Consider the following 12,071-nt stretch of genomic DNA (forward strand, 5'->3'; position numbering starts at 1 on the left):
AAAGAATCTAAATCAAACTATTCAAATCATTATTTCTTGTCTTCAGACTAGTTTGTTCTATATTTCTGCCAGACCCTCAGCACATTTACTTTTTGTCCAGCTACAAACAAGTCACCTTGTAGAGATGTTACAATTATAAGTCATGGCTCTTCAACTACAAACAAATCACCCTGTAGAGTTCAGCTACATTACAAATCAACCTGTAGAGAGTTTGTGTGATAATTTTATTCATAAGAACAAAATAGCTCTAATAGACATACGGACTACAAATATTCAATCTCATTCTTGTAGTAAGTAACAAAAAAGACAAGTAAAAAGTAAGCTAAAATTTTGGGGATAGCAATGACAAAAAGAAGTGACATCCCAAAACAGCAAAAAAGGGTGCAGCCCCAAAAAAGCCAGGATGAAAAGCTATGAAATCAAAGGTGATGATGACCTTGATTTCATTATAAAACTCTTTTCACCCTGTTTTTTGGGGAAAAACGTCTTGTTTCACAGCTCAGCTGTTTTGGTATAGATAAACTACTATACACACACACTGCACACACACAAACTCACAGGGGTTCACGTATGAACCTCATAAACTGTTTCCAAACAAGTGCTGCTAAGTTAAACACCTTGGGAGGACTTGGAAAGCTACATCTAGGAACTGTAGTAAACCAAACAATACTATCACGAACATATACAACAAGTATTGTACATATGTGACATAAACCCAACATTACAGTACTTTACATTACAGTGTGCAATAATTTTCATATTCCATCCAATACTCTCAGTTACTATTGTTTATACTTACAACAGTTTTCAAGCCAAACCTTTTGAATTAAACCTAAGTCCACTAATTATATAATCTACTAAATAGTCATTTCGGTTTATTTTAGGATACTACACACACAACTTAGCGACTAAGTGTCCATTTGTATATCTGCAGGTATAGGGCAACACACTACTTTTTGCTAATCCCCACTACTTTTTTTTATTTTTTGATCCCTAATCCAACTTAAATTTCTTCTACTTGTTTGTTTACTTTTTTATGAACACATGAATATAACATCAAAAGAAAGAATGGTTCCAGGCATGCCATAAATTAATTTTGTATCTGAACGCACGCCCCAGCAATCAATTACTGAAAAGTGTAGTGGCCATTATGCTTCATCTTTAGCTATGTTCCACCCATTAGACAGTGATAGAAATGAAGAACAGTAACTATTACAGATCTTCTCAACTGTTTTATAATTTGTCTGCTTTCCCCGTAAATTCTTCAACAAAGCCACAAAGCTTCACTCATGTAAGCATGGGACATGTCCCCTTTCAACTTGAAGGATAGGCTATTCCTGGTGCCTGCACCATTGTATTTATTGTTAAACACCTGTAAAACCTGAAGGGAAAGTAGTTCACCAAGTCTGAGGAGAGTTATCACACCCGTATTTCAAACTGCCAAAAAGAAACCACCTCAGAGCAAAGTTCACCTGTGAAAAAGTTTAATACAGTCTTCATTTAGCTTTTACTTCTTACATGCAGGCTGCTTTTACCATTTATGGTTTTGCTCATGTGGGTAAGTAAACATAGATAGGTAGACAGATACGTATGTACATACGCATGTACGTATGTAGGCACACATTATTTTTTTAGAAAACAAGGCAAATGCCCACAGCTGGCCTTTCAGCTGTGAGCATGAGCATGGTTTTAAAAAAAAAACAGTCATACATATGTAGTACGTCTATCTATGCCAGGCAGTACAACCTTACATGTGAATAATGGTGGTGGCTTTACATCATCATCATCTGTGCTTTGCACCAATGATGTTAGCTCAGTTGGCTCTACTGTAGTGAAGGATTTCTGTTAACAGAAATATGAGTTACATGAAATCATAAGAGCCACGTACAATGGATGCTCTGGCCTTTGTCTGTCCAGCTGTTTCATCTTCTTCAGAGAACTTCAGTAATACATCTTCCAATGTCTGTGATATCAAAATAATTGACAGTACAATAGTAATGTATATTAGGGAGGTTTACATTTTCTCACAAAAAAATATTAACCAGAAACCAGCCTCACGATATCTTCATGGCACCTTGGCAGTATTGTAAGTGACCCAAAATGCTTCCAATAAACTGCCACAAAATTTTATTAAGTGGAATTTTCTACTGACTGACTAATTCCTTCAGACAAGTGTAACTTATAATGGCTAAGGCTACAGGCTTGATTTTGTCACTGTTAAGACATTGCTTCAGAACCATTGGCATATGGCAATATGTACAATGCACACATCATAGACCTATACAGTATCATTGTCTCCTCCTTACATGTCCTATTTGTTTTTACTGGTATCAATTCGCGGACCAGCATGCTATCAATTATTATAGCTTTGTTTTGTGAAAATTACTTGATTATCATGTATATTGTAATTATTTTACAATTCATCAATTATGTAGCTAAGGAAGTAACTCTTTAAACCACAAATTAATAGAAGCATCTTCTCACCTTTTTTATAGTTTGTCTATTGTGTTAGACAAAGTCTCATGGCTGCTCTTAATTTTCATTTGTGTACAAAAGGGACATGTCCCCCTTCAATTCGAATGGATACACAGCTTACAAAAGCCTCGACACAATATTTTTTGGTCATTAACCACCCTCTACAGCACATAGGCAAACAGTTCACATGGTTTATTGACCAGCCACACCCCCTTCAAGTAAACACAATGAAAACAGAAAAGTAACCTTCAACACAGTAAATAAACAGCCTTCACTCATTGAATGTAAGTATAATTTCTGTAGCTTAAGCTTGTTGCTCGCGTAGATGTGGACAGACATACACATAGTATTTCCAAACCAATTTCAGCATACATCCACAGCTGGCCAAAGGCCACCAACTGTGTGCAAGTACCTGGTATAAAAATTTACACAAGTTGGTATTGTGCTAAAAATCAAGCACCGATGCAGTTATGTAATACTATATCCCTTTCTAGCTAGCTAAATAGGCACCACATATATAATTTAATGTATTAATTTAGCTAGATAATTAGATTTTCATTTGTAAATATTGTAATTTAGGGTATTCGTAATTCATGAATTATTTTGTAATTTCATAATTATGTTGCTATGCACTCTCACCCAAAGAAAGCCTCGAGGCAGCCCTTCAGTTTAGTTTGCGTAAGAACAGGACATGCTGCTTTTCACCTCAAAAGAATTCATTATTCCTGGCAGATAGCCTACAACGCTATATATGCTATTTTCAGTTGTTTTGTGTCCATACAGCCCACTGTGAAAGGCATTCAGAACGTATTAGGAACTCACTTTACATGGATTTCAAGCTGGCATGCTCAAAGTGAAAGCTTAGTAACCCGGAAGGTTATACTGGTGCTGTACGGCCTTCATTTCTCTCATACAGGCTGCTTTTAGCATAAGCCATTTTGCTCATGTGGGTGTGTAAAGACAAACAAATACACAAACATACACACACACGCACGCACACGCACACACAAACAAATACATGCACAAAACAATCAGGTGCATACCCACCAGGCGGTTTAAAAAGATAACAAACTATACCATATCCCTGTTGCACAATTAATTTAAAAAGGACGTAAGGTTTCAGCAATAAAAAGTACAACATTGCTACACTGTATGCTACTTTGGCATTAAACAGATGGTGGCAAAATGCCAATGTAGGGATTTTCCCACATAGCTACATGCATGTTGTAATGTAATCATTCATCACTTGTATCCCTTGTTTCACTAATTTTTATTGCCAGAACACTACTACTTCCCGTTTAAATTAATTGCACTATAACTTTGTCACAGGAAAGATCATACAGTATGTACACATTCATTTGGACTTACAATAAATCAAATACTTTGTAAATCAGATCAACCAGTGGGTAAATAACTACGATATAACCATATTAAATGTTAACTGTGTAACCAGAGTATAACCCTTTTGTCTTGTTGTACAAGTACAGATTTTTAAAGGCTTCCTTCTGTTGTACAATTGAAATTTCATAGCAATGAAATGGTTCCAGTCAACATATGTATACTGTAGTATAGCTTACAGTAACATTGAAGTCTCTGATGAGATCATTAGGCTTGGCTTCAGCTAACAATCTACCTGATCTCATGAGACCAACCTAAATTAGGAGGAAAACAGTACCACAATCACAGACATATTCCCAATAAGAGCCTCTAAAACTGACCACATTCGCTTGCCTGGCCTCCTCAATGTAATGGGTAGTAATAACAATAGTAGTATTACCAGCTGCAGTGATCTCCAATAAATGATGCCAGATCCTGAATAATAGCACACTCTAATACAAGCACTACTTCATTATTAGTCACAGTATTACTTAGCTTTCAACAATGGATCAATTCCCACAGTTGGTTCATCCAGTATCAACAATGGTGGCTCCTGAAGCAGAGCAAGAGCAAAGGAAACACGTCTCTTCTGTCCACCACTGGAGACACAAAATTTATTGCTTCAGTAAATACAGCACTATACACCAAACCACCAAAACTCAAGCTATACTGCTTTGAAGCTTATGTGAAGGACAATCTGAATATCTCAGCAAACCAATTATTTCTATTGAGGGTCACGTGAAATACCAAATAAAACAATATACATATTTAGGTAGTGCTAAGTGTGTATCTCCTCTGCATGACTAAATGAAATGTCTTCTTTGACTGTACTAGTAAAAGGGCTAAGTGTGCTTTGTGGTCCTCCCTAGACTAACCGCAAAATCATATACTGGCTTCAAACCATAGACTCTAATATACTATGTAGTTTAATTGCTATGTGTTCTCAGGAGAAGTATTGTATGACTGTCGGTATATAGGCATTACTAAACAATTGTTTGTATGATGTGGGGATCATTTTCCTACCTACATGCACAGCATATTTCAACCACATGACATTGTGAGTAAGACCTGCAGACATGTTCGTCTGTTTGTTTGCTTGTCCTGAGTGTTGTATTAGAGTAGGCGAAAGATTTTTGTGAGTTTGTTTGTACTTTATGCTTACACTTCTTTGCTACACATTCTCCAGACTAAGCATATTGGTGTGCACTGGCATATAGCACAAGCTATAAGGCTTTGTTTATACTGTGTGTAGCTCATTACTGCTGAAGTAAATGAAGATGTGCACCCTGACAATCCACAGTACCGGCGTTTCTAATAAAGTTCAGCATGAAGTGATAATAAGAAGAAGCAAGGGGAACTATCAGCACTTATAAACACACAAAAACATATTAAAAAGAATAGTACCTTGCAATTGATAACTTTTGCTCTGGGCATCGCGCCATGTTCTAATTAGAATAAAACTGTTCCCCACGTGATAAGGATTCTAATAATATACAGTATGATGTCACTGGGGTTAGAACAAGATGGCGACACCCATCTTTCGCTGCTATGTTTAAAAAATGGTACACCTTTCTTCACTTCAAAGCACATGAGTTGTGTGTTTTTGCCAGGATTTTAGATGTTTGGGTAGAAGGGAAAGAGAGCTTTCATATGGTATATAGTTTCTGAGTTATTTAATGGGTGGGGTCCACACGTATTGTACAAAGATCACACAAGCTATAAAATTTTATTCCCTGCCGTTTTATTGTGGTTTTATTGGGTACAAAATTTAAAGGGTTAAAACTTGGCATGCAGAGCAGTTTCTATCTAATCCATTATGAACGGTATGGTAGTACTCTATACCAGATGACATGGAGGTTTGTACATTCTCACAAACCAGTCCCACAATACCATCTTTGTGCCTTAGCAGTATTGGTTAGGTATAACCAATCCTTCAGTACGATCAAGCCCAAAAGTGCTTTCAGTGCACAAGGTAGACCAGTACTGGGGATCTATTACTTCTTGTTACATTGCAGAGTTAAAAGCATAGAGCACAGTATGGGTTTACATGGGTTATTAGGCTTCTTATTGTTTATTGTATGTTTCAGATTAGGAAAGTTAGCCTAAACAAAAGCAGGGGGGTGGCTCATTGTACAATCTTACATGTACCTGACTGTTTTATTAGAGTTAGCTGACTGCTCTATTAGAGTATTCAATTTGCTATCCTCCTATCTTAATGAGTGGAAAGGTTAAAGCTTCCACCCCTAACATTGAGGTGGGCCTTCAGCCCACCTAACCAGCCTTCCTCTTTCTCTACCTAGGTAGCAGCACCTTGTGATGGTACAGCTACAAAGTTATAAAGCAAAAACCAAACAAGCATAAAATCGTGGGATCGAAATACTCTAATAGAAAAGTCACCAGGGGGGAATAAAAGATGCACAAAACATGTCGGGAAAATTACTTCCACACAATCATTAAGTATTGAAATGATGGTGAAAAGTTGCATTATGTTATAACAATGACCTAATTTACAGTAGACAGTGAGATATACGTAACAATGTGGGAAGGGTGTTGATTTGTTGATTTTAGTAGCCAATATGGACTGCAAAACAACATTACAACATTCTTTGGAAGCCATATGATATTTTACGCTTTTTGCTTTGTGTTGCAAGAAGTAGGAAATTCCCTGTACACGCTACAAGCTTGGGTATTCCATGACCTTAACAGTTCACCGTCCACAAATGACATTATTTGGATTATACAGGTAACCTTACTACATAATGAACTTACGAAGTCTGTGCATACCTTTGATAGTGTATAAGTATGGTCACACACACGCACGCACACACACACACGTATGCACACACGCGCGCACGCATGTACGCACACACACATACCTCAAGATTTTACATCTGCAATGAATTGTTGGCAAGTTCAGAAAGTTCTTCAAGAATTCAGTACGCTTGCGAATGTATTTCAAGTTCATCCGGTAGAGGATACCAAAATAATACATCAACTCCAACATGGTGAATTCATAAATCAGAGCAGTTTCCTAAACAAACATAATAAAATGTGTACAATTTCTGAGGTACTTTACAAAGAGAGAATCACTTCTTTCACTTTTTGAATGTGTATGAACAAACCACAGTGACGGATTTAGAGGGTTTCAAGGTTTTCATGGAAATTCCTTTCGAAACTTGAATTCGCAAAAGGCAAGATTATAAAATTCACTTAAAATTAGCAGTGTGAAAGTCACAAATGAAGGGTAAATTATAAATAGCTGCAACCAGAATCAGGAATGGAGTGGAATAGAGTGACCAAACTATTATGCTCATTATCTAGCTCATTGCACTGTGTCAGTCATGCAGCTGCAAGCATTTGTGTATATCAAGACTGACTGTGAGGCTTACAGACATACTTTTGATAACTGAATTACTCCAATAGAGCAATCAGCTATCAGAGTACATATATAAGTTAACAATGTCAAACTAAGCAGTCACTAGCCAACAGCTATGTTTTTATTGTTGGATTCTACTCCTGTATTTATTGTAACTGTAGTGTTCACACAGTATGGCTAATGCTTGAATGCTAGTTCTGTGTAGAATCCCTTAGTACTACTGCTATATAAAAATTCAAAGGAGCTCTTTGATGGATGTTTAATGACTAAAATCACAGACACAGTGTCACCACCATGCTACAAAATCTCAATTGGTCATCACAAAGGATGTGCCTTATTTTACCATACAAATCTCTTATAGCTAAATTCCTAGTTACTTCATATTAACACAAGTAACATCATCAATCCTAGCTACCACTCACATACTCAGAACCAATACCTACCTGAACAGTTAGATACTTCCCTAAACAATATTAGAATGGAATGACCTCTACTCCAATTCACTTCAAGAACAATAGACGTTTATCTTAATACTGAACCTAACCAAGTAGTTGTAATTGTAATTGTTTTGGAGAAATCTAATCCCCCAGCATGGTCATAATCAACCGGAGCTATATAAATGTATAGCTGGTTATGTCCAGACCAAGTATTCTTTGGTATAACTAGCTAGTTTTAATGTGTCTGAACACTGACTTATACCTACCTAAACACAGGAGGACAACCGAACAATAAGGAACAGAAAACAGTGTTAACTGAAGCAGTTAATGATTGCTTACTACCTGATTGCTCTGTTGGAGAGTAATTCGATCTTCAAAATCACAGTTAATCTTGATCAGTCTTGATATACACAAATGGTAGTAAAGTACAATAAACATACACAGCTACATGTGACATGGTACAAGGGACTAAAATAGTGAGCACAAAAGTTGGTCATTCTATCCCAAGTCATGGTTATTATAAATTACCCACATGAAGCCATTCTAGGTGTTTACAAAATGACAATTGAGTAGCTTACGTAGCCATTATAACTAATATACTAAGTCACATGTGAAGCCCCATGAAATAATAAAAAGTTGTATTAGGGTAAAGAAAATGCAGTCTCAGAGCATCTACATTCTATTTCACTGGGGGAGCATGCCCCCAGACCCTCACATCACACACTCATGTACATGTTAAGCTTAGTTATACTTGAAACCTCCTTTACAAATTTTTAGATCCGCCACTGAACCATATAATATATAGCTGATATACATTTATTACTACAACAGCAACAAAAACAAAAAACAGCCCTTCCAGGGAATGTGTGCCTTCAGCATACAGTCATAACAATGAGGCTATACAGTTTAAATAGCTAAGTGTACCTACAATAATTAGTGTCAAAGACTTCATCAGATTTGGTGATTAATAGAAGTGTCATATAGAATTGAAACAAATATCAAATTTAGTATTCGAATGGCTTGAATAGTACAATGAGTGAATAATTCAAGCAGTTTGAATTTTTTTTTTTTTGAATTGATGTGATTTGATTGTAATTCTCACAAATACCAAAATATACTGCAATTTTCTTTGTATTTGAATACTCAATGAGATATTAGATATTCAAATATGCCAGCGAATCAAGTGTTTATTTCAGCTCTAGATAAAGGTACGTATACAACATCTCACAAACCATACAACATAACCCCATAAAAACTAAATATAAATCTAATTACATAGCAAATCCATATGAATTGATAATTCCTATACCAGCAATAACAATTACAAATGGCTACAAACCCAGGGATCAGATTGTCCCTGTTCCCATTTATAAGGAGCATGATCCTTTCACGTTAGCTATCAAAACCCACAATAGAATGAATTAAAAACAAGTTTATAAACAAAATGCTCTACAGTTGTATAATGGAGAGGTAGGAGGGAGGCACAGTTAAGTACAGCAGTAAATAGGTTTAAGTTGTTTAGCTAGCTAACTCCCTTAGAACTGCACTAGTGTACTTCTACACAAATTCAACGAATGCCCAGTAATATATATCTAACCCAAAACAGCCAAGCTGTAAAAAAAGAGTGCGGCCCTGAGAAAGGCTATGGTGAAAAAAGATGTGAAATCCAAGGTGGCGGCCAAGAAATGGCTGTGATGGTAGGTTAATGGTAAAAATTTTAATAACAACAATTCAAGTGCATTTTGTGCCAAGACCAAGCGGCACCAAATTCACCTGAATTGTTGTTATTAAAATTTTTACCATTAACCTACCATCACAGCCATTTCTTGGCCGCCACCTTGGATTTCACATCTTTTTTCACCATAGCCTTTCTCAGGGCCGCACTCTTTTTTTACAGCTTGGCTGTTTTGGGTTAGATTTCACTTCTTTTTGTATTTGCATACCCCAAAGCCGGCCTATGGCCGGCTTTAGGGCTTTTTAACCTATCATTTTTTCTTTACTACAGGAAGAAGAAAAGATGAAGCAGGGTGATTTCTTTGTAGCTGACCTCTCTGCAAGGTGATCCTTCTAGCTGATCTCTCTACCGGATGACTTGTTTGTAGCTGAACTCTCTACAGGGTGATTTGTTTGTAGCTGAACTCTCTACAATGTAATTTCTTCTAGCTGATCTTTCTACAGGGTGATTTGTTTGTACCTGAATTCTCTACAGGGAGATTTGTTTGCAGCTAAACTGCTGAACTCTCTACAATGTAACTTCTTCTAGCTGAACTCTCTACAGGGTGACTTGTTTGTAGCTGAACTCTCTACAAGGTAACTTCTTCTAGCTGATCTTTCTACAGGGTGATTTGTTTGTAGCTGAACTCTCTACAAGGTAACTTCTTCTAACTGAACTCTCTACAGGGTGACTTGTTTGTAGCTGAACTCTCTACATGGTAGTTTCTTTGTAGCTGAACTCTCTATAATGTAACTTCTTCTAGCTGATCTCTCTACAGGGTGACTTGTTTCTAGCTGAATTCTCTACAAGGTAACTTCTTCTAGCTGATCTTTCTACAGGGTGATTTGTTTGTAGCTGAATTCTCTACAGGGCGATTTGTTTGCAGCTGAACTCTCTACATGGTAGTTTCTTTGTAGCTGAACTCTCTACAATGTAACTTCTTCTAGCTGAACTCTCTACAGGGTGACTTGTTTCTAGCTGATCTCTGTACAGGGTGACTTGTTCCTAGCTGAACTGTCTACAGGTGATTTGTTTGCATCTGAACTCTCTTACATGGTGGTTTCTTTGTAGCTGAACCCTCTACAAAGTGACTTCTTCTAGCTGATCTATCTACAGGATGACTTGTTTCTAACTGAACTCTTTACAGTGTTATCTGTTCATAACGGAACTTTCTACTGGGTGATTTGTTTGCAGCTAAACTCTTTGCATTATTGTTTCTTTGTAACCGAACTCTCTACAAGGTAACTTCTTCTAGCTGATCTCTCTACAGGATGACTTGTTTCTAACTGAACTCTCTACAGTGCGATCTGTTCATAGCGGAACTTTCTACTGGGTGATTTGTTTGCAGCTAAACTCTTTGCATGATTGTTTCTTTGTAACTGAACTCTCTACAATGTGACTTCTTCTAGCTGATCTCTCTACAGGATGACTTGTTTCTAACTGAACTCTCTATAGTGTGATCTGTTCATAGCGGAACTTTCTACTGGGTGATTTGTCTGCAGCTAAACTCTTTGCATGATTGTTTCTTTGTAACTGAACTCTCTACAAGGTAACTTCTTCTAGCTGATCTCTCTACAGGGCAATTTGTTTGTAGCTGAATTCTCTACAGGGTGATTTATTTGAGCTGAACTCTCTACATGATGGCTTCTTTGTAGCTGAACTCTCTATTAGGTACCTTCTTCTAGCTGATCTGACTACAGGGTGACTTGTTTGTAGCTGAATTCCCTACAGAATAACTTGCAATGTAATATAACTGTGTAAATTATACATGCAGCTGAATGCTTTATTAGGGTGACTGTTCTATTAGAGTATCTCGATCTCGCATTTGCTGCATGTAGTTTCCTTTCGAATCTTAACTCAGTGATTTGTAATCCGATTCTTCTGTACTACCGCAAGAACTTTCTATGATGATTATTCCAGCTACATACTGATTTTCAGCTCGTTGCTCTAAGCGGTTTGCCTGGTAGACACGAAAACTAATAGTTTTTTATTCATAAAAATCGATCGCGTAATTTTGACACAGGTTGGGTTTTGTGTCATATCTCCATGGTATTTATCCCGATTCTTTTCAAACCACAAAAAGGCACTCCTACGATGGTTGCTCCATCTACATATCAATTTACAACTGATTCCTCAAAGGGGTTTACCCTGTAGGCGTGACAGACCTTCGACCTTATTTTACGCAAATAATCGGTAATAACTCCGTGAATGTTCATCGGATTCCTACCAAAGTTGGTACGGAGATCCGCCTTAATGAGCCCTTTAAGTGTGCCAAATGTCAGCCCAATCCGAGCAAGCATTCGTGTTTTATGGCGAATTTTGCGAAGTGTGCGAAATGAAGATGATGAAGAAGAAAAAAACGAAGAAATTAAAACGAAATTTTGTTCGCTCGTATCTCGGAAATGGCTGGAGCGATTTTCTTCAAATTTGGTATGTAGACTCCCCTAACTGGGCGGCACGTCTCTAGCAAATTTGGTTCCAATCGGATAAGGGATCACAGAGCTACATAGGTGTGAAAATTGTGTTTTCTTTCTTCCTGTTAATATATATACTCACGGTGTGGCGCGCCGGCTTCTTGGGCCGCACGACACACTATCGTGTGTCTTGATGCTATAAATTTATGAATGTATGTGGCACGAGGGGTGAGGGAGGTGGGAGAATAATATTAAAGTTGTTGAGTTTAAGAACAATA

The 12,071-nt window shown here is 37.2% G+C and overlaps 1 protein-coding gene across 2 annotated transcripts in view; it reads right to left on the minus strand.

Annotated features, from left to right (window-relative positions):
- The window catches only part of LOC136265690 (ABC transporter G family member 20-like), a 52,895-nt gene that overhangs the window by 27,917 nt on the left and 12,907 nt on the right, over positions 1–12,071 (minus strand). For both annotated transcript variants that reach the window (XM_066060586.1, XM_066060585.1), the window contains exons 3-9: positions 6,729–6,883; positions 4,344–4,451; positions 4,194–4,287; positions 4,053–4,127; positions 1,889–1,963; positions 1,752–1,842; positions 559–649 (exon numbers count right to left, since the gene is read on the minus strand). In XM_066060586.1, coding sequence (XP_065916658.1) covers positions 559–649; positions 1,752–1,842; positions 1,889–1,963; positions 4,053–4,127; positions 4,194–4,287; positions 4,344–4,451; positions 6,729–6,883 — 689 coding nt within the window. The remainder of the gene's footprint in view (positions 1–558; positions 650–1,751; positions 1,843–1,888; positions 1,964–4,052; positions 4,128–4,193; positions 4,288–4,343; positions 4,452–6,728; positions 6,884–12,071) is intronic.

This window comes from Dysidea avara, chromosome 9, assembly GCF_963678975.1.
Source record: "Dysidea avara chromosome 9, odDysAvar1.4, whole genome shotgun sequence".
Taxonomy (NCBI): domain Eukaryota; kingdom Metazoa; phylum Porifera; class Demospongiae; order Dictyoceratida; family Dysideidae; genus Dysidea; species Dysidea avara.